Here is a 24,233-nt window from a genome sequence, read left to right as displayed (position 1 = left end):
GTCAGCATCGTCTCCCTCGCACAGCAGCGACGACCGCGCTTTGACCGGCGATTTCTCGTCGACGGTGAGTTCTTCGGTGACGTCCAGGGTATCAACGTGATCACCACATCAAGGCGCACCGATTGGTGGCACTAGCTGCGCCCATTATAGCTCAAACCAAACTCGACGCCGGCCATGGCGGACACGGCGGAGCGCTGCACTATGCCGACGCAACGAAGTCGGTAGCAGTTAAATAAAAGGCCCAGGAAGCACTAGGAGCTCACCCCAAACATGCTCGAGCAGAAGGATGGACTGGAGGAGCAACGGAGAAGCTCGTCGTCGGTCATAGCAAACACGGCGGCGAAGCAGACGTCAACGGCGGTGTTCCAGTGACTGCGGTGGACGAAATGATTAAGCAACAAGGCACAAGGATCATGGCAACATGGAGAAGATGGAGCAACACTTCGCAGGGACAGAGGCTAACCGTAGAGCTACGGCCACGGTGAAGCGGGATCACCAGTGACGCTGCCGGCCGCGAGGAAGAAAAGCGACGCACGGCGTACCACGTCGAAATCAAGAGCCCAGGACTATACGGCTGGTTTCGCAAGGAGTAGGCAGAGCCGAGACAGGCTTTGCCGAGGCTGGTATGCGCTATGGCGACGGTGCGAGCTCGCCGGAGCAGCACGGTGGCGACGGGAAAAGCAGAGGAGAACGGCGACATTGGAGGCTTTAAAATGCGGCCAGGAAGGACGAAGAAGCCACGTAGCAGCTTTCTCCACGCCAGCGCAAAGCCGAAGATGGCCACGAGCGCGCCTGGAAACCAGAAGAAGGTCGCCGGCGGTGAAGTGTCGCCCGCGGGTACTGTTCACAGAAATTACAGAATTGCCACTCGCCTAATTTCCCAAATTACTCCCAAATTTATAAAGTAACTCAAAAATCTCCAAAAATAAAAGTTGTTCCAAATTCAAAGTTCTACAACTTTGCTTTAATAACTATACCCAAATTATGTCTACATTTTGAAATGCAAGTTTAAAATCAAAAGGGGACACTTTAAGAACATATCGCCTTTTCAAATTACTTTAAATTTTATATAACAAATTTGAAAACTCCAAAAACCAACTTTGTACACCTTGACAAGCTCTACATTTTTGCTTTTAAGCTCAACCCCAAAATGTGCTTAGATTTTGAATTAGGTTTTTAGGGTAGAATTTAATTACTAAAAATTAGGGTTTTCGGAAATTCAATTCAATACAAAGATTTTGACTTGATTCAAACCATTCAAGTCAACACATATAACATAAAGGTAAACTTGTTTTAGTGTATGTATATCAAAATTTTTGCTAACACCAAAATGAGGTGCAATGCGTATGATGACATGGAATGTTTTAGGGTTTAAAACACTAGAGGTGTCACACGCGGTTAGAAGAATCCTTGTGATATCGCCTAGGTCTTCTCTCCATGCTCGCAGAGCTATTCTAGTGTTTGTATAGGCTAAAATGCGTGGACACTTTCCCCTTGTTTCCTTAATCAAATGCCCACCGGGAAAGCCACAAGCTTCTTTCCAGCGGCTTCGAGAAATCAGTCGGGCATTTGTTAGACAAGCGGCCTTTTCCTTCCCTATCGCAATTTTATTAACGGGCCGATGTGACTTGGTTTATGATGACTTTCGGCCCTGTGGGGATTCGAACTGCCTTCAATCCAAAGAGGCCTTGGTGGGTTGATTGCTGGTCAATGTAAATCTTTTGCATCTATCCCATGGCATTCTGTAACTTGGGAGAGCAATAAGTCCAAATCTGTTATCTCTTCGTTACCTGTTCCCTGAATTCTTGGAGCGTCGATCCTTTTTCGTATCTGATTTCAATTTCACACCGCTGGCGAGATCTGTCTCTCTACCTTCCCAGGCTATATATATAGGCCACGACTTGGGATCGAAAAACAACTCGCTTCACCTCAAACCTTCCGCATCCTTAGTATAGTTCCTACTTCTTCGTAGGCTTGAGATCATGGAGAATAGCAAGAAGTTCACTGTGGAGGACCTCAACGGACCTGCATCATCGCGTCAGCGCCTTCATCGTTAGGAGGGTACAACTCATGGTGCCCCCACTACCTCAGGGAATAGGACCGACTCCATTCAACCTTTAGGGTCCTCTTCTTTAACAGCTTGTCGCCAGCTCCCTTGTTATCAAAGGAGGCGGATTGATAACGATGATCTGCTTGCCTCCATTGATCGGCATGGCCAGAGTCTCGCTGAATGTCTCTCCCTCGCAGAATCGGCTGTGGCCATGGTTCGATGTCGATCATCTCCCAAGGCTGATTCAGTGGAGGATAGGTTGGCTAAGGCTGAGGCCAAAATCACAGGTGAGACATCTGTCATGACCTTTGCTCCCTTTTCATTTTCATGCTCAAGATTCTGATCACCTTCCCTTTGAATCTTCTTAGATTTGTCTGCCCAACTGGAGAGCCTTCGATCGGCCGTGGAGCACGCGGCGGGATTCGTCAATGCTAGAGGCGCTGTCCCGTTGGTTCGCCTACACGATATCCCGAATCACGTCAGGGAGGTCGCTTTGCATGGCGTTCGCCATGGTGCCGCCATGGCGCTGGCTTTCGCGCAAGCTCATTCTAGCCATGAACTTCGGTTTCTCTCCCATGGTTTTCTAGCAGCGGCACACCCTAGGGATCACGAATGCCTGATTAGGGATTTGTTCAGTGCTGCTAACTCTATAGCCTTTATCTCCCAGGCCAATGATATAATAGCCAAAGTGTTCTCCGGCCTGTAGTTTGTAATAGGTGATATTAGCAAACAATTCCTCTGTCTTGAGTGATTTTTTCTTTTGTTTCGTACTTCATACTATATGCATCACTCTGTCCATGTTTGCTTTGCTCCTACGAGCGATACACATTGTACTGGCTTTATTGTCTTTGACAATTTTTACTTTTTTGAACTAGAGGCGATACCCTCCTGGTACCGGCTATTAGAGTCGAGAATGAATCGGCTATCAAGTGTTGATCAAATGTTAGGATAACACCCACATAATTTTTTCATATCAAAGGTCAAATGATCAATCAACCCAGGTCAAGCCTCCTATTAAGCAAAACAGAACTTCTTTAAGAAATCCATTAACTCTGAATCACACTTACACTTTGACTCAGCATCCACATACATCGGCCTAAACCCATCTCTAGGACTCAACGCTTATTTTTCCTTTAATCCAATGGCCAATGTGAAGCCATGATTTTTCTACTAAAACAAACTCTCAGAGCCGATCGCTTGCATCGGCTATTGGCTTTCATTGCTGATCTTAATGAAGCCTCCTTCCCATGACTTGCCAAAAAAACATTCAAAATCTCCTAGTTCCCAAAAGACTGGATCGGCTGTTGCGATGCTCACGGACTCATCAGTGCGAACCAGTTTGACATCATCTCCATGCCATTGAATCAAACACTGATGCATGGTCGATGGTATACAGTAGTTCGCATGAATCCAATCACGACCGAGGAGCAAACTGTATGACCCTTTTCCATCGATGATGAAGAATGTGGTGAGCAGAGTCTTACTCTCGGTTGTTAGTTCAACGTTTATTACCCCCCGGGTCTTAGATGTATTACCTCCAAAATCCTTAAGCATCATGTTAGTCTCCATCAGATCTTCTGGTCCTTTGCCAAGTTTATGAAAAGTAGTGTAAGACATAAGATTGATAGAAGCACCTCCGTCCACCAATATCTTGTTCATTGGCTTCCCATCGACAAGACCTTTCATATATAATGCTTTTGAGTGCCGATGTTTGACTGGTTTGTCAAATATTGCTTGTTGTACAACCATGAACTTGGCAACTATCTCCTCATACTCTGATTCATCAAAATCCAAATAAACTTCTTGATTTGCCAAAGCTCTGAATTTTGATGGCAATAGAAAAGCCATTTGGATATTAGCCGATGGTTGCTTCCTATCGGCTATTTGCTTGGTACGCGACACTTGAGTTTTACTAGATGCCTGAGCCTGTTCCATCTCTTTATTCCTTAGGCGTTGCACCCTTCTCTTCTGGCTTCTTGTTAAACGTCCTGGGCACCACTGGCCTTCCTGCCACACATATTTTCTTTTGTTGCCTTCCTCTTCATGATCAGCCCAGTCCTGATCAATGACTCTTTTTCCAAGCTGATCATGAACACTTTTATTTTTTAAGCACCGATCCATGTTATTACGATGATATGCATCTTGAGCATGAATAGATCGGTGGTTGGTTTGAGACTGCCTATATTCCCAATATTGATTATTGCATTCTGGACAATCATGTCTGGTAGGGAACTTCAAACCTTCATTCCAGCAATGTCTAAAGAAAGGACAATTCCAATGTAATTCGGCTTGTTTCCTTTCATACCTCTCTTCTTTTAGTTGATGCTGGTATGCTTGATCTTTCAACCAATGCTAATAATCCTTTTCTTTCTACTGATGCCATTTATTCAACAGAATCCGAGATGTGACCCACGGCTTTGTCATCTCTACTTTTGATGTCTTCCCCTGCTCGTATCGGCTCTTTTGCTCGGCACGATGTCTTCTAATCTCTCTGTACTCGTCAGCCGATATTTGCATCTTGGGATCGACTGTTCCAACTTTTTTTGATTTGGTTGATGTCAGGACCTTAGTTTTTCCTTTGAATAGCCCAGCATCAACCAGGTTTTGATCTCTTGGGAAAGGATTATCATCAACTTTCATTTTCCGAGGCGTATCAAATTTGAGCCTCCCCTGTTGAATAGCTCTCTGTATATGTTGCCTGAAGATTTTGCATTCATTAGTGGAATGAGAAGTGACATTATGGAACTTACAGAACTTATTCTTCAACTAATCAGGGGGCAACATGACATGACCATCGAGCAACTTGATCTGACCTTTCTCAAGCAAGAAATCGAAGAGCTTATCTGATTTGGTGACATCAAAGTCATAGCTCTCCTCGACTCCTCTTCTCTAAGGATTTGGCACCATCACTGTCTTCTTGCCCCAATTCCATTTAGCCACAACAACCTCTTCTTCTTCATCTTCATAGTCGTCATCGACTGAGTATGGATCATAAGCTTCGGCTACTGTGGTACTCTTCTGGAACTGGGTATCTCTGTGCATACTCTGGAATTGGCTATTGAGCGTTGCTACTCGTTGAGCCAATTGACCCAAGTTGTCAAATTCTTGTCCCATCAGCTTTTCTTTCCACATCAGCAACATTCCTTGAACAGCTAAAGCAGCTAGTTGATCATCGGCCAAGTTTAAGGAGAAACACAAGTTCCTGATTTCTCAGAACCTCTGAAGAAATTTAGTGCCCAATTCATTAGTCTTCTATCTTATAGTTGTCAAATCGGTAATCTTCTTTTCTCCTGTCCCAGTGTAAAAATATGTATGAAACTTCTTCTTTAGGTCAGCCCAATTGGCAATGGAATTGACTAGCAATGATGAAAACCAAGTGAAGGCTGGCCCTAATAAGGACAGAGAGAAGAAACGAACTCAATGGGCATCCTCAACTGACGCTTCGCCCAATTGTGTAAGATACCGACTGATATGTTCTATCATGCTTGTACTACCTTGGCCAGTGAACTTAGCGAATTCTGGGAGCCTATAATTTGTGGGAAGAGTGACCAAATCATACCATTCTGGATATGGGTGTTTGTACAAAAAGGTCAGCCCTTTTGGCTTCAGACCGAACTGATTCTTCATCATCTCGGTCACCCTCAGCAATAATTCATCAGCTTGCGGATTTAAATTGTTCTACACCTGCTGACCCATCTGTGGATTGAAATCCCATGTGCCTTGATATCCTGGATTTGGCATCATGTGGAGGGTATTATAATCTATGCCATAGTGATACCCTTGTGGAATCTCAATCTACTGGGCCCTTTATTGGCTTGCTGCTTGAAGTCTCTGATTATAGACATAAGGATCCATATCTCTATGGATCCTTTGGATTGATGGTGCTATTTTTTGAGCCAACGACGGTATGTGGCCTAATGTGCCAAAATTGATCACCTGGTTCTAGCTTTGGCCCACCGGCTGTTGCACATGCTGTACTGATGGTCCAGGATTGTACTGTATCTGATTCATGGTAGTTCCTTGAGCCTGTTCAGATGAACCCTAAACTGTCTGGACATCACCACTACTAGTTGGTGCTGCTTCTTGATGGCTGGTACCGGCTTGATTGGTCCCTTGGGTCGACAGGTCTGGAATGTTGTAATAAGCTGGTTCGCCTTGACCAACTAGAAATCCATGAATTGCCTCTCTCATGACATTGTGGAATATGTCCACGAAAGCTTCATTATGGCTTGATATAGCATCACAAACAGATTTGTCTACAACTTCCTTAAAGAAACGTCTGTCTTCATCTTCAGTAGTATTTGTCTGCCCGTGTAGTAGAACTCTTGGTAGTGGAAATTTCTGAATAATTGTGTTGTCATGTGTTTTGGTGTAGGACAACAAACATTTGTTCTGAAACTCTTCTATAGCTTTGCTGATGATACCTTTATCCCCATCAGGTAGATCTTCATAATGCAGCATAAGGATGTCATTGTTGTTGTGAACCACCATGACGATTGTGGGGTCCCACTAGGCATGCCAGAAACGTGTGTCGACATAGAATTTTCATCCCGTGCCGAGGACACACGTAGCAAGCTAGAAGGGTCTGCTCGATGGAGCTATATATCCACCTAGCTTCAGGGCAGGGATGGTCGATCCTACGCACTCCTCCTGAGATGTGCCAGTCAATTTGACCCTATAATTGACAAAGAGAGAAAGTTCATCAGTAATTAAGGGCAGAACTTGCCGTTGTTGCCAGACAGTCCTGAATGTGCGGCTCTAAGAGCCGATATGAAAGGAGATCGACTAAACAGCTGATTCCAGTATATTCATCAGAATAAATCGGTTAAAGCTCATTGGGTTGTATAAGAAGAATTGATTATCATTCAGGGTAAATGTCGTTATTTGAACAAATATTAATCAATGGCAGTAAGATATCAACAATGATTGGTTTATGCTAAGCCAATGATTACAAGTAACCGAACCACTTTTTATATAAAGAAACAATTCAACATCACTCAACCGTTTAATAAAGATAAATCTAATGAACATGTTAGATCTCATCTATCGCTATGACCAGTGGGGCATGAGGCAGAATCATGTAGGCCGTAGAAATAACAATAGACTCGACGACCCTAACTCATTACTAATATCAGTGGGGCATGAGGCAGAATCATGCAAGCCGTAATACAATAATAAGATCATGGGGCTAACATATCTTTCAACCTATCTTTACTTCAATGGTCTCATGATGTGAACTGTTCGTGAAAGTACTCGATATCGGCTAAAACAGCCGATTTAGGCATAGCGCATAGTTAAAGTCATGCCTTATCAAGAATAGATCTATCAAATAATGATCCCCACTCCATGGTGCTAACAGTTGGGTGTGAGGCAGAATCACACAGGCCATGATAATGGGCCATGGAACGGTTCTCGCTAGCCAATAAATCTACTCAAGACACAACATGCTTTAACCGCATGCTATGCACGATCAAGATTGACATAAAACAGCTGATAAAACATAACTCATCGTTTAATGTGTAGATTAGATTAGTTTCAGATTAACAAACAATGGGCTAAACAAGATATAAGGCCGATCTAGATCAATCCCAATCAGACAGAGTGATATTGCTATAATTTAGATAAATAATGAAAGCAATAAGCAATATCGGTAACTTAATGAATCTACCAAAGACTGCCATTCTATGGTAGAGCCGATAACTTGACCTTGATCTAGTTCATGCAGTGGGGGTCGACCGGATCGATGCAGCCATACTTGAACTAGGCAAGAATCGATAACTAACTTATACCAGAGTCGCAGTGGAGGTCGATGCAGCCATACGAACAGAGGTATAAGCCATGACGGTACTTACAACAAGCAGTGGAGGTCGACCGGATTGATGTAGCAATACTTGCTGAAGAACTCGCCAAGATCTACTCTACTCCTACTCCTGAGGGGTGGCCGGAGGCGAAAAAGTAAATAACTTGTATATTGGATTGATTGTTGTTCTTTACAATAGCTGGGGCTTGATATTTATACCCGGGACCTGCGCATGACTCCTGTCTAAGCACGACCCATCACAATTTTGACCCTAGAGAAAACATTCCTAATTTAAGATAACTTGGACTCTGATCTTTTCCCTTTTGTAGAGTCCAACATGTTTCGTTCTGGCACCGAACGTAGCCTTTGTCGTTATCCGCTGGCGCTATCTGAAGAAAGCCGATTCTAGATTTAGTATCCAAATCAGCTGGTTCTGATCTGCATGTAATTGATTCCTTGATGACATGATCTTGGGAGCTTTTGAGTCCCTATGACTCTTCTTCCAAATTTTGGTGTAAACACATTGCATGTTAACTTTCAATAATCCATGCATCCACTCCATTTAGTTTGAATTTTTCTATGTCAATCCACATCATATTTGGGCTACTTACATATATCCATATCATTTGCATTTAAAAAGGAAAAAAATGTGAGCACATGAAGGCTCATGCTTAGTAAAAAAAAAATCTCTCACCATGATTATGTTCTTTCATCTCTAAATTGAATAAATCTCTATAGTGCTTTCATGCTACCTTTGCCTACCATAGTAAGTTTTGGTTTGGAAGTACTGCACATACTTCCATAGGCATCTAGATTAAGCGTGGTGCTTAGGTTAAATAGCCTTCCTTAATCAAATTAGACATGGAGTCTCATTTGGTTATTGAACTAAAAATTGCTTGTGTAGACACTGGATATTTTGTTGGACTAACCCCTGCAGAAAACTCTCAAATTCAATCTAGGTAAGTCAAGAGATAAATTCACACCAAAGATGAATCAAGGCATGCGATGAACTCCAACAACTCTATGCAAAAAGAAGACACAACTCATTCTTCATGGAAGGAAGAACTGTGAGTATCAAGGTTTATTCACTTATCTTTTGTTGCAAGTTATCTTTGCCTTAAACCATGCTAGAATGCAGCAAACACATAAAAATTGCTATAAGACATGATAAACAAAACCTATACTAAAGTAATCCTAAAACCATCTTTTCATTAGCATAGATGAAAATCGCACAAATTATGGATAACACTGGTATTTCAAATTTGTTGTATTCCCTAGGGTATGTGTCCATTAACATTTTACAGGAAAGAATGAATATAAGCTGTGCCTAACCATGGTTTGGTATGAACCTATGAACCCAAACCAAACCACCACTTCAGCTATGGAACAAAGAGAAATGAGACGAGTGCCACAAAAGGATGTACAATAGAAGCACTTACTCATAGGAAGTGGATGAAAAATCAACATGCCACAATTAACATCGAAGGCAACCTAGCAACCCACCTTTCCAGGACTCAAGCTAGGAGGCTGATGAGAAATAGGGTGCAACTCACCTCATATTAGCCAAACTGATGCCTGCTTTCATCATCTTCGAAAACACCAAATCGCATGTCGGCAACAAGGACCAAGACAATCAGATGCCATGACATGCATTCTTGTATCAACCGACATCATCAACTAATGGTGGACTGCTGATGGTGTCTCATAAGGACCGAAAACAGCCATGGTCACACATGATACCCCCTAAGTCATTGGAGATGAAGCTTTCATGCAAATTCCAAAGAAGTTTCTTCCTTAACCATTAAGACGGCCGGCGTATCACTAATAAACGAAGAACAACTCTCCGCCATGCCGCTAGAAGATAAAGACAATCAAAGAGGAACTTAAGTTTGCATCTCTAATGAACCCCAACTCATCAATCAAGGATCAACAAAAATCAAGAAAGGTTGATGGAAGAAGAGCATGCAATTATCCATATCCTCATCTCTAGGATTGGATGGTGCAAAGAAAAGCTAAAGGAAAGAAGAGGTCCTACTTAGTGGACCTAAAGCCATGAAGCCCTCACTAATAGGTACATCGAACAAGTTTCCTTCAAGTATGTTTGTCACTAATCATTTCAAAAAAAAGAAGGAAGACATAAGGTATATCCAACCAAGCATTATGCAACATAGAATCACATTCATATGAGAGTTCTATTATCCAAACTTGATTTTTCACTTTGAAAAAAATTCAAGTGTGGGGATTGGACTTCTTTAAAATATCTCATAACATGTTGCTAATTTGTATTGGTTATCTCTACCTTTATGCCATGCTCAGCTTGCTAATTCATAAAAAAAATAATCATGCTCCTTTGGTTCACCATACATATTCTTATTTCTACTCTAATGATTCTTATTTCTACTCGAATGAATCTCTTTTGTCTTTCAAACTTCCTTATTCTATTGTATGTATTCTTGGGAATATTATTCGAACATAATTATTAAATCAAAACATACTTGTATAGAATTTGGTTGTATATGTGGACTAACCCTTGCAGGAAAATATTCAAATTTTGTTGGGAATGTTAGGAGATCATTCGATGAAACAAATCAAGGTTTGAGGTATTCTTCAAAACAATTTTGCACATTTTGGCCTGAACCTTGTTTAAAATTTAAAGTAGTGGTGAATAATAAAGGCATATTATTTAAAACATGGGATACATATAACCTTTAGCTCTATGATAACACTATCCTTGTTTTGAATCATTTGTATACTCCTTCGGGTATGTGTTGTCCACTAATACTTTGTAGAGAAGAAACAATGAGTAGAGTAGAAGGTCCAAACAGAATGACAAGATCCACAAAAGAAAGAATAAAAAGATGGCATGACAAAAGAATGAGAAAGAAGGAGTGCGACATAGGAGACAAGATGCTCATGAACAGCTCAAGCAAGGAAAGCTTCAAGCAGGAAGAGAAGACCACCACAAGTCATCTATCCTTCATCATATGGCGTCATCACGCTCCAATAACGAAGGTAGCATCTTAAGGTAAGTGGTCATCATTTTCCTCTTGATCTTGGTATGCACATAAATGAAGACACAAACACGTTTGAGTTACAACTTTGCTTGATTCAACCTGATTAACTCAACATATTTTGTTCCTTAGGTTTGTTCATAGCGCCACTTTATTGATCTCATAGTCTTAACCAAATGAGCTAAAATGTTGCATATCTTATCTTTGGAAGACAATAGTCATAATCATCTAAAGTTTGATACATTATAAAGATGGACAATCCTTTCATAGATTAAGCAACTCCACTCTTTTTGTCATCCTTCTAATCTTATCACCCATGTTATCAGAATAAATAATGCACATAACATTAACTCTATCATGATTCAATGTGCCTAAGGCTAGAGAACAGTAAATAAAGTTGTGGTTCTGTTGGTGTTTTTCCACCAACAGAGCCCATGCACTTGATCTCTATCTTGTCTTTATGAGCAGAACACACTTCTAGTAAAGTGTGGGGGAGTCCATCCACCAAATCCTACAAGTGGAAGTTCTGAATTTGACAATAGGCTCATAACCATTGATGAGAGGACAACTGCCATCCAAGGTATGTTACACACAATGGCAGGCTACTATGGGACACAAGGTGGCCAGCCGCCAGCAACAATAGCAATAGCAAAACCAGAACTAGGAAGCTCTGTTCTAGCATCTCCACATCCGGCCATCGCATTGAGAACCATGACAACAACCAGCTTTGGGGAGAGGCACTCCATTGTATCGAGCTAAGTATTTCTTTTCCTTTTTATTTTATTATTTTTAGGTTTCCTTTATAAAAAATGATGAATAACTAAAAACAAAATGAACAGTTATCCTTATAATAAGTATATATAGTCATAATAATAATTTTGGATTTAAAAAATGAAAACAAATAAAGAGAGTGTGTCCAGTTTGCTTTAATTTGTTTTTAAGAGCTGAATAAAATAAAAAGGACTATGAAGATGATCTTTTGAAATAGAAATGATGAATAGTTGCTCTGTTATAATTCCTTTCATGTACCTAGTTTTCAGCATTGAATTCTCTCGAGTTTTGGATAAGATTGTTTGATATAAGGATTTACTCTAAACTTGAAACTCGTGGGTAGCATATGCTTGATCTAAGTCTAGGTAATTGATAGATATGATATGAGAAGGTCTGAGCTGCTGTTTATCTTGTTCCAAGTGACACTAAAGTTCTGGAGATTTATCTTTTAAAAAACACAAAAATGCTATGATGAGTTCCTGTGTGACAAAGCTTGAATTTCCACCAGAGCCATACATGTTATTTAGGCTAGGAAAACTTCCACATATACGCTGCTTGTTTTGCATTGAGTTTTGTCAAGCTTTGTTGACCCTTATGAGAGGTTTGTCATGCTCTTAAAATTATGATCACGTACACTCCACCCACATATGCACTACTCCTACGCTAGGGGTAGGCGCAAAAACATGCCTTCCATCTAGATCCTCCCAAAAATGTTCTACTCCTATACTGGGGGTGAACACAAAAACATGCTTGTTAGGTTTCCACTCAAAATAAATGCTCCAAGTTCTTGTTGATACCTCTCTCAAAAAATTTATTACAGAAAAGTGACATGGGGCTATGCAAAAGTTATTCATAAAAAAGGACACAAAAGTGTTCGAGATATTAAAAACAATGGGTACTTAGATGCCTGCCTAAAAAAAGAGATGAATAAGATAGCCCCTATTCTATAGCAAATGTTTCTAAGTTCCAAGAGAGGGATATATTTTCAAGGAGCAAAGTAGAATTAGGTTAGCCACCATATATATCCACCATACTTCCACACACATGTACATCTTGATTTGATTGTATGACTCAACTCTCTTTGGATCCGAGGTTTGACTTTATAATATATGTATTGCAAGTATGCTCTAGCTTTCTCTCTACCAATGAACTCCACATAATCCTTAGTGGTAGGAAGAAAAAGGCATAACATCTTTATTGCCTTGGTGAGGATCCACAAATAACATATATATTGAGAGACTTGAGAGTGTCACACAATGGAATCTTTGAATTTTATTTTGAAAACTTATAAAAACTCTGGAACAATGGTGGAACAAAGAACTTGAGACATAGTGCTAGACTCGATCATTCTGTCTTTCAATTGCTCAAGACCTAAGTGAAGGCTAAGAAGCCCCATGGTTGAAGGTAATATGGGTAATTTTGAAAGTCAAATCAATTTATTCTAATCCGAAGGAGAATTTTTGATTGAACACCTGTGTACTTTTGAGGTGTGAAAGCATTGTAGCAACTTTTGATCAATTGCTGAGTTTAGCTTTGCTCAGGGACTAGCAAAGGTTAAGTGTGGGGGAGTTTGTTGACGGTAGTTAACGTTCATCATAAACCGTCAATATAACTTATATAAATGCATAAAAAGGATCACCAATATAGGTCTAGAGGTTTAAACTAATAAATTCCATAAGTTTTAGTGAATCTGTGTTTGCAAGAGGATTTATTTAGAAAACCGTCAAGGTGGACTCAAACGTCAGATTTAATCGCAATTATCCACGGCGAAAACAACTCTAGAAGACTCTAGAAGGCAAACCACCGAAGTAGAGGGCAGGTGGCTGCTAGGTGGGGCCGGCCGGCCTATGGGCCCCACCTGTGAGCCTCTCCTTCAAATGCCAGTTCTCCACCGCCTCCTAGATTGCATCTACGCCGTTCTTTCAAGTCGGTTTGATCCGAGAATCTTGAATTGATGCTACCCCTATATATAGCAGCCCCTACCCCCCTCCCTAGAGCCATACTAAAACCCTAATTCATATCTCTCATTCAGATCAACATACGCTAGGAGGATTAGGTTTAGAGCTCTCTAATATAGTAGATTAGTAGCTTGGTAGTGAGGGTCAGTTGGGCTCTTGCTCAGGTTCCGGATCTAATCTCGGAGGCTTGGTAAAGCCATTGTATCTTCACTTATTTATCTTATGAGACTTTGTTATCATTATATCATTCTTATCTACATGGCTATATTTACTTTGAATATGAATCTTGCTTAGTTAAGCTTATCTTTACTTTTGTATGCGGGTTCATAGAGCGCTTAGCCTACTATAGTTTATTGATTGGGCTAAGTAGCCGAGCCTCGTGTAAGCATGGTGCTTATACGATGCTTTGCATATGAGTACACCATGTTCTCTAGTTGTGTGGTAGCAGCGTGTGGTGATAGTCCCATATTTATCCTTTGTAGTCCACGCCGAATTGAATAGGTTCTTAAATTGTAGGACCGTAATCGCGTCAGTAGAGTTATCTATTGTGGATGCTCTACCATCTAAGCAGCGTCCCAAAGCGCACAAAAGTAGAGTTAGTTTTAGCTATAGTTGGATGTATATGTACTTTGACCATGTAATAAGAATGTCACAGGAATCTACCTCACCCGTTGTTCCCCCGAATTGACTAGTTTACATTATCTAATAGATTTATTCCCTGAGTGTCATTAAGCATTACTCCTATCATTACATTTATCCCCTACTCTAGGTATGTTGGTATGTTAACAGATACTCCTTTGTTACCCAATAAATCTTTACTCTATTGTTTCCTGTGGTAAAATATAAATAACGATACCTAGAATACTCTCGGTAAAATGCTACAATGGTATTCTATGCGCTTGTGGAATCCTTCATATTCTATTTGCGTTAATAACTACCAAAAATATGCCCACATCGGTTAATCAATTAAAATACAAAAAAATCTAGCAAGCTCGTCGATGAGGCCAGTTGAGCCCATCGACGAGCCCGCCGAGCCCATCCGTGCGTGCGCCACCGTCACCCGCTAGTTTGGCGCATGTGCCACCGCCACACAAGTGCCTAAGCCGGATCTGCCTCACCAATGCCTGATCTGCCGCCACCGAGCCAGATCCGTCATGCCCGTGCTCTATCTGGTGCTCTCGTGCCCGAACCGGTGCCGAAGGGAGGTGAGAGAGGGTGCCGCTAGCGTCGAAGAGTGTAACACCCCAAAATTTGCCACTTTTGAAAATAGAGTTAAAATGATTTATTTTTGAATTTTTGATCACATGAAAACATAGGAAAATAAAAATTTCATTAATTTAAAATTTATCATAAGGTAGAAACGTGTTTGTTGCATTCATGCCGGTCGCACCTCGTGTTTCTATGTGCAAAATGTGTGTTTTTTATACGTTTAGGAGACGAATATCTATCTCTAGGAATTTTCCAGCTTCTTTTTGGAATCTAATTCCAACCTCCTTCACCTTAATCTTTATGTTCCAAGTTTCCAACAATCTTTTTATGAGCTCCAAATACTTTATTTGGGTTCATCATGTTCCAAAGTGTCTCTGAGAATTTTCTCCAAATTTTAGGTCTCGGTGTATTTTTCGTGGCTTAAATATTAATTCTGGACTTTTCTAGAATTGTTTTATCCATGAAATTAATTAATTCCAAAAATAATAAATCTCTCATTTATCCCAACACTCAAAGCCCATGTGCAATAATCCTAATAAATCCTAAAGGCCCATGCATTTATTTACTAATGGGCTTTAATGATTATTTAGGCCCATTAGTAAATATGGAGGGGTAACATCAATTAGTACTATATCGCTAGTTGACGTGGATGTGGGGAGTTTTTCTTCCTATATATATCAACCAACCCCTTAGGCAAAGCACACCAAAACTACCGTAAGGGGAGCCCCTAGTTTGGAAAATCCCTCGTGTAGTAAATTATATTTTTCTCCTCTTTCTCTCGCCATCACCGTTGCTGTCGCCGTTGCCATCGCCGTCGCCGTCGCCGTCACCGTCGCCGTCATCGCTGGTTTGTTTTAAAAGAGCCCCTCCAGTTTTGTATTTTCAAACCCGCAGCCATAGCACTTTTTTTAGAATCTGTTTTCCTCTTTGGAAAGCGTAGTTTCGTCGGTTTAGATCCAAAATACGTTTTCACTTATTTACAGATTTACCACTGATTTTGTTTTGGCCATAACTTTTCCGTTTTAACTCCGATTTGATCCGTTCAAATTGCGTTAGGTTCGTAATTTCATAATCTACATGTTCATACTACTGTTAAGTATGTTTTTAACTTTTAAAATTCATGATTAGATTTAATCTATTATTCGATTAAAAGAAATCTTGTTTAAATCATATCTTCTGCGTCCTAGATCCGTTTTAGTCCATTCAAGTTGCGTTAGATTCATAGCATCAAGATCTATGCGTTAGTAACAGTGTTTATCATGTCACTAATACTAGAATTTCATGGTTTGAATCATATCTTAAATAACAATTATGCAACTGGATTTTATAAATAGAATATGATTTATTTCACTTTAGTTTTATAAATCAAATCTAAATCTGACTTAAATTATAATCTCTATAAAATATCTTATATATGTTTTTATATAAATAAAACACATAAAGCTAATAGTTTTATGAGCAGATCTTTCGGTAGATGTATCTTTTTCACCGTAGCTTCGATTAGAGTGCTTTTCGTGTCTGTGTGTTCGTAGTGAGACGTAGATTCGGTTCACAAACTTTTCATCTTGATTTTACGTTTGGTGTACTATTCTAATTTAGATCTATTGTTTGCTTCGTGTATGATTGTATGGATGCTTGTGTGGTGATATATGGTTCAGTCAATCGGTGAGGTTTACGTGGTGATTAAAAAGCTGTTCTCTGAAGACTAGAAGCTGAGAATTGGAAGCAGAAGATTGAAAGTTGAATACTAAAGGCTTTTGAGCATATTGCTTTGGGGGAAAAGCAAGTTAAGGCAAGTATAGCATGGGATCTTCCTTGTTACCTATTCACCTTTAATCATTTAATTCATACTGCATGCGTCTACCTTGGCAACCATAATAATTTTCCTAGTACTTTGTTATCCTATACCTTGATACCTTTGGGTTATTGCATTGAGTAGTATGATGCTAGTGCTCAATTAAAGACCATGATCTTGTAACTTGACTAATGGTATATGCAATAAACACTAAAAGATGCTTTTTAGCAACATAGAACAAGGGGGCTAGAGCATTGAGCTATTTATGGTGCTCTAGATTCCTCTCCCTAAGGACTTATCTATAAGTGATCATCCGGGACTTATAGTACAGCTGTGAGGGCTATATGGCTCTGGCTTTAGCTCAGTATGAGGACCTTTTCTAGCTTGTTAGTGGTTACCTTTATGGCGCAAGAGGGGTGTGTTCCGGGTTGGATATAGTGCGGCCTCTGTCCGTCAGTGTATAGGATGCGCGTCATTGTGCCTGTCGGAAGGGGAGCCCTACATTCGCAGGCCACAGAAACCTAGCGGCCCTAACTTGTTAGATGAACCTTTGAAAGGCTTCATAGTGAACCCTACCGACCTTCCTTGGTAGTGGGTCAAGAGGTTGGCCGCCTCAGGCGAAAGGGTAAATCACGACTCACAGTGAAAGTGTACAACCTCTACAGAGTGTAAAACTGGTATATCAGCCGTGCTCACGGTCACGAGTGGCCTTGGAACCCTTACGGAATAGATGATGAACACAGATGATATTGATGATGAATATGCTTATTAATGATTACTGTTTATGCTATTCATTACTCATGTTTACCTGATCATGTGTTTATGGGCTTGTGATAAACTTGTTGCCACCCAATTGCTAAAAGATGACTCATTAAAAGCTAATCGCGGTTAACCAGTGTCAGCCTTTTGAGCCTCATGAACCCCATGTTATATTTGTTGAGTACGACATGTACTTACGCTTGTTTTATTTTTTCAATTATTTGGATAAAAATTCCGGATGGGTACCAGATTGCTAGTCTGGAGGAGTTAGGCTTGTGATCAACCAGTCGGTTGTCCCTGTGGATTTGGAGTCTTCACCTGAAGATCGGAGTCGTCTTTCCGCCGTCTATTCTCTGAGGTTATAATCTTTATAATAATACGCTATGTATTTAAGCATTGTCTTTTGATATTACCTTTATTTGTAGCTATATGTGAGATTTGACTTCCTGGGCTCACATATGGTGCGTATCTGGTTTTGTTCTTAAAACCGGGTGCTACAAAGAGAGGAGAGAGAGAGCACCGCTGCCGCCGAAGCCTCGCCTCGATCCGCATCCGCCGCACCTCCCACGGGCCGAATCAGTCGCGCCGCCCATGAGCCACATCCGCCACGCCGCCGAATCTGGGCGTCGGAGAGGAATGGAAGCCGTATTTAGGCCGTGCCCGCGAGGCCGAGCCACCATGCCTTGCCTGCGAGGCCGCGTAGCCGCGCCGTGCCCGTGAGGCTACTGAACTTGCGCCACCACCGAGATCCACGCCGCCACCGCCGCCGTGGGGAGAGAGAGGGGCGCGGTCGTAGGAGGCAGTGCTGGGGGAGAGGGAGGGGCGCGGGGGAGGGAGAGGGGCACGCACGCGCGCTATCGCTGGGAGAGGGAGGGGCATGGGGAGAGAGAGCTAAGACTGAGGGGGCTGTGACCTAAGTCTTGGTATTTATATAAGCCCGGTAGAAGTTGGATTTGGACTTTTTGGCTGGGCCTCGGGAATATTTACGGAGGCAAGACTCATATGGGGTCTGCCTCCGTAAATCGATTTTAGGAGGCGGTTATTTTTTGACCTCCTCCGTAAATCGATTTTACGAGGCGGGCAAACGTGACCGCCTCGTTAAATGAAAATGACCGCCTCCGTTAATAGGCCGGCATTTTAGGAGACGGTTGGATTTTGTGTCCGCCTCTGTTCGGGCACCGCCTCGTAAAATCATTTGTGTTGTAGTAAACCTCATGGCTGCTACTACAAAACTCATTTTCACACTTCCCTTTCTTCAGTCGGCAATTCATGTTGACTGTACTATAAGCCAATGGACCCAGGGCTGAAGCCACCGTACCGTTATTTGCTTTTGCTTCTATATTTAATTTTTTTTTGCAGAAACATTATGCAATTTAAATATTTTCACATAGTTGATTGAAAATTTACATAGTTCTAATTAGCAAATCTCTGATTCACTAGCTTTCATAATGTAGAATTTAGTAATGAATCATTTGTGCCGAGTCACTAGCTAGAGAATGCATAAATGGGGTTCGATCATTTTCCACATTTTTTTTTGGAAAATGCAATCTAACATAAACTAACCACATATATCAGACAACTTTGTTTTGTTCAGTCTCAGACACTCCACAACTTTTTTTTTTTTTTTGCGAATACAGAGAGGGAAAATAAGATGGGTCACATAAGGAGATGTAGGAACAAGGTTCTTCCTTGCACATGCAACAATCAGGCATAGGGAAAATACAATCACAACCATTCAAGATAGCGCAGGTTCCATCTTAAAGATTCATGAAGATGAAGCAGCTCTTTTGTGGGTCTCTTTCAAAGGAAGGCTTGGTGTTTCAGATTTGAATCAAATGCTCTTCAACCTCAGGGACCTCATTCAACCAGCTGATACACTAAGCTCACTAGAGGAACCTTTCACTAAAGCGAATATTGATAGCATAGTGGCCAAACTTCCAAATAACAAATCTCCAGGGCCTGATGGATTCAACAATGAATTCTTAAAAGGATGTTGGCCCTTAATAGCACTTGATGTCTAAAAGCTTTGTGATGCTTTCTTTGCTGAAGAAGTTTGCTTGAGGAGCATAAACAGCTCTCACATGCATCACCTTGATTCCAAAGAAATAAGGGCCTCAAAGTCTATGACTATAGGCCCATCTCTCTGCTTAACACTTCAAAAAAAGATAATTTTTTTGGATTTGAAGAAAAAATAAAAGGAATTCTATCAATTTTTATTTTCCATTTATTTAGTTTGTTTTTCTTAATGAAATTGAAATTATTAACTAACAATATCAAAAGCATGAAACAGATTTTTTCTGCAATCGTTACACAAGGGGGAACCAGCCAAAGGACGAACCTAATATAAAATAATTTTATTTTTAGATTTTCTTTTGGGGAAGAATGAGAGGAGTAGGTTTGAATGACCCCCTTCCTCCTCGCACTAAAAGATGCCACTTTTTCAGGTCTTAAGAGCCTTATTGCTGTGATTCTTTTCCGTTCAAGAATCACTGTTTTCGTGAACGACGAAATAGATATACGAACAGTATAGGATCATTCGCAAAAGTTTTTAGAAATCCTTATCTTTCGGCTTTTTAAAGAAGATAGGCCATTACAAAAACAAGGTCTAACAGTACTCTTTCCTATCAGGATTTTACAAACCAAACTGTTAGCCAGCAGATTATAGGAAATCATCAAAAGCCTTATCCACAAAACAATTATGGTTTATCAAGGCCAGAATTATTCAAGACTGTTTGGCTTGCACACTAGAGTACATTTATATTTTTCATAAATGTAAAAAGGATTTGATCATTCTCAAGCTGGATTTTGAGAAAGTTTTTGATAAGATAGAGCATGAAGCAATTCTAGAAATTCTAAGAGCCAAAGATTTTGGTCAGATGTGTTGGCTCTTTTCGGTACACCTACGGATGGCTTGAGCTCTGACTCCTCCTTACACTGTAGCGAGAAGTCGTTTCTCTCTTCTTTTAAAATGAAATAGAAGACGGTGAAGCCACTATTTTTACTTTACCGGCTCTGACTCTAGTTAGAAGCTGAAGCTGTTAGGAGCCATGCCAAAGATGAGGCTGCAATGCATTTTTAGGTTCGATCCTCACCTTGATTTAGTTCTTGAGATAACATTGCTCTAGTAGATTACAAATATACGATGATTCCACAAAAGGGGTGACACAATGATTGTAGGTAATATTAAACTGATATACCCAAAAAAGCAAAACAAAAAGACGGTGGGAGCGACGCGCCAGTAAGAAACAGTGCATCCGGTCCTATACCACACACAAAAGACAAAACATTGAGTAGGTTTTGGTTCAGGAGCCGGCAGTGATGAAAGACGATCTGTTCAGGTGCGTTGCATACGTGTGGCAGTATATTATGAAATGTGCTCGGTACCTCAATTTGCAGCAATATTCATCGTACCATATGACTGACAATATGACCTGACGACAGCTCAATGGATCTCTAGATTGGTACAGTTTTACTAACAACTACGGTGTTCACCGTGTATTTATACCAAATTATGTATGTCCCCTTAGCAGTGCACCACCATAAATTTAGACCTGGCTTCGCCCCTGCTAGGGTTATATTTTTCTTGTACAAACAATGCACATGAGGCTGCGGCTGTTGTACTGTTCCCCTTCAGTGCTAGGTGTTTACACCAAAATTTAGAAGAAGAATTGCAAGGACTCGAAAGCTCCCAAGATCATGTCATCAAAGAATCGATTGCATGAAGGTCGGTATCAGCCGATTCGAATGCAGCACTGGAATCGGCTTTCTTCAGATAGCGCCAGCAGATAACGACAAAAGCTACGATCGGTGCCGGGAAAATCACGTTGGACTCTACAAAAAGGGAAATATTAGAGTCCAAGTTATCTTAAATTAGGAATGTTTCACTACTACAGAAATCATTTTTGCTGGCACGTTGTTTTTTTTCACAGGCGGTTCACAATTTCATGACGCCAGTACAAAAAATAGGGTGAGCCCAGCAAGAGAACCGCCTGTGTAAAACAATTTACACAGGCGGCTCTCCTATCTCTACCGCATGTGTAAATACGTGTATTTACACAGGCGGTTTACAATGACAACCGCCTGTGTAAATACCATTTACACAGGCGGCTGACATTATAAACCGCCTGTGTAAATACAGGTATTTACACAGGCGGTAGAGATAGGAGAGCCGCCTGTGTAAATTATTTTACACAGGCGGTCCTCCTTACCAACCGCCTGTGTTAATGCTGCTATAAATTCCCTTCGTCCACCTCCAGACAAGAACAGTTACTCGCGTGCTGTGTGTACAGTGACGGACAGAGAAGTGGCGATTCCAAGGGGGGGAGGTTTTGAACTTCATTTCTTTGGTGAGAAACTTCCAAAAGGTTAGTTAGTGTCGTTGCCGCCATTTTTTTTAGTGATTCTTTGGTTCAATTCTTGTATTGGAGGTGCTCTAAATCTAGGGTTAGGGTTAGGGTTCATAGCTAGGGCAAGAGAGAGAGTTTTAGCTATTTTTTTTTGTAAATTCATAGTAAATTGTATCTTGCTCGGATTATAGAAAATAAATACTTTTTAGAATTCTTGTGAGTAGATCTATGTAATAGAATAATGATTAACACTTTATAAAGTCTTGTCAATTGTTATACTTATTTCCTGTAATTATAAACAGCGAATTAATTTAGTTTTTTAATCTACGTACTTAGGGTTTATGAATTAATTTAGTAGTTAATGTTTTGTTAATTAGGGTTAGTTATTATTGTCTATACTTAGGGTTTGTTAAATAGGGTTAGTTATTATTTCATGTACCTTAGGTTTTTCAATAATTTTTGTTAGTAATTGATGGTTTATTATTTAGGGTTAGATATTTCATGTACTTAGGGTTAGTTAATTAATTTAGTTAGTAATTAATGGTTTATTAATTAGGGTTAGTTAGTATTTCATGTACTTAGGGTTTGTTAATTAGGGTTTGTTATTTTTGCTTATACTTAGGGTTTGTTAATCAAGATGCCATCTCCGTTTAATTAATTCTTATAATTATAAAAATGAGTTTAAATAATTATTTAAATTTTTTATTTTGTAAATTCTGTAAGAGGTAGGTTTTCATATCTATTTAATTGATGGAGGATAGAATCTTAGTTATGAGGGGTTATTTTCGTTTTGTTTTTAGAGTGACATACAATATTTTCCTAACTAATTACAGATAAATATGGAGAGGTCATTATGGATGTACAACTTATCAAGATTAGACCCATCTTATGTAGTGGAGGTCCAAAAATTTATTGATGCCGTGAAGATACATGCTCAGAGAACAAAGGCGAAGCACATATGTTGTCCATGTGCAGACTGTAAAAATATTGTGGTATTTGACAATGTGAAAGCAATCACTTCTCATGTGGTTTGCAGAGGATTTGTGGAGGACTACTTGATTTGGACAAAACATGGTGAGGGTAGTTCTACACCTTATATGCGGACAACTGACAACACTGCAAGTAACATCAATGTGGAGGGTCCAATGCCATATCTCAATGAATGTGATGCTATGCCAGATATCAATGAAACCCATCATGCTATGCCAGATGTCAATCAAACTCATAATTCTACGTCCGATGTTAATGAAACTCAGCATGTTAACACTGATGCCATTGAAGATGCAGATTTCTTAGAGGCAATAATGAACCGTTGTGCGGATCCATCAATATTCTTCATGAAGCGAATGGAAGCCTTGAAGAAGGCAGCAGAAGAGCCTTTGTACGACGAGTCGAAAGGTTGTACCAAAGAGTGGTCGACACTACGGGCTGTTCTTCAGTTTTTGACGATTAAGGCTAGATATGGTTGGTCCGATGCTAGTTTCAATGATTTATTGCGTGTACTTGGAGACCTTCTTCCTAAGGAGAACAAAGTGCCTGCTAACACGTACTATGCAAAGAAGCTAGTCAGTCCACTTACGATGGGTGTTGAGAAGATCCACGCATGTAGAAATCATTGTATTCTATATCGGGGTGATCAGTATAAAGACTTAGACAGTTGTCCAAACTGTGGTGCTAGTAGGTACAAGACGAATAAAGATTATCGAGAGGAAGAGAATGCAGCCTCTGTTTCTTCAGGGAGGAAGCGAAAGAAGACGCAAACAAAGACTCAACAAGACAAATGTTCAAAGCCCACTAGCAATATCGAAGTGGACTATTATGCGTTGAGAAGAATTCCTGCATTGGTGATATGGTATCTCCCTGTGGTTGATCGTTTGAGGTGTTTGTTTGCAAACCCTGATGATGCGGAACTTATGACCTGGCATGCTTCTTGTCGGATACCGTAAGAAGGGGTACCCTAAGCAAGACCCAAAAAACGACTGCTTAGACTTCGTAAAGATCGAAACCAGCTAAACACCACTGGCCTCGGCCGATTCTCCGACCCGCCCGAGGCCCCCTCACCACTGACCTCGGGCGATTCCCCGCCAAAGGCCTCGGCCGGGCCACCGACCCTCCGTCTCGCGCGAGGCGGGCTCGGCAGCGCTCCGCTGCCTCTTCCTTCTCCCGTCCCTCTGACAAAACGTCGTGTCACATTAACTCAGCCGACTGCTGCTCCTGACATTGGCCGCATGCTCGGCATAGTACAGCGGAATGACCGACGGGACAGGAGGCAGGACCGGGCAGGGGTTACCCGTCACTGTGCTAACCACCATGCGCATGGTTGACGCCCATGCCGCACTGTGCTGCCAACTCCTGCTCCGAGGACAACGCAGCGTGGGAAGCCACGTCTGGGCTACTGTGGCCTCGGAATCAGTACCCTGGACCAATAATCCCCTCCGAGGCCTCGGCAGTTGGCTTCAGGAGCTCGGCAGCCCAAGGATCCATGTCCGCCAAAGCCCCCCGCGATGGCTTGGCCTCGGCACCCGCAAAGCCAC

At 41.0% G+C, this 24,233-nt stretch overlaps 1 protein-coding gene across 1 annotated transcript; it reads left to right on the top strand.

Annotated features, from left to right (window-relative positions):
• Positions 1-632: 632 nt before the first annotated feature.
• LOC136479845 (uncharacterized) lies at positions 633-23,645 on the top strand. Its single transcript, XM_066477577.1, has 3 exons — positions 633-837; positions 2,419-2,501; positions 22,533-23,645. Exons 1-3 carry the CDS (start codon positions 633-635, stop codon positions 23,643-23,645), a joined length of 1,401 nt encoding a protein of 466 aa, XP_066333674.1.
• The last annotated feature ends 588 nt before the right edge of the window (positions 23,646-24,233 follow it).

The sequence above is a fragment of the Miscanthus floridulus genome, chromosome 9, assembly GCF_019320115.1.
Source record: "Miscanthus floridulus cultivar M001 chromosome 9, ASM1932011v1, whole genome shotgun sequence".
NCBI lineage: Eukaryota > Viridiplantae > Streptophyta > Magnoliopsida > Poales > Poaceae > Miscanthus > Miscanthus floridulus.
This window is presented reverse-complemented; position numbering and strand designations above follow the sequence as displayed.

What these genes read in the sequence shown, in the direction of transcription:
- LOC136479845 (XM_066477577.1), top strand. Translation starts at nt 633, where the DNA reads ATGGCGACGGTGCGAGCTCGCCGGAGCAGCACGGTGGCGACGGGAAAA. An exon ending in CGGTGAAGTGTCGCCCGCGG is followed by an intron (nt 838 to 2,418) that starts GTACTGTTCACA and finishes GAATCTTCTTAG; the next exon opens with ATTTGTCTGCCCAACTGGAG. An exon ending in CTAGAGGCGCTGTCCCGTTG is followed by an intron (nt 2,502 to 22,532) that starts GTTCGCCTACAC and finishes AACTAATTACAG; the next exon opens with ATAAATATGGAGAGGTCATT.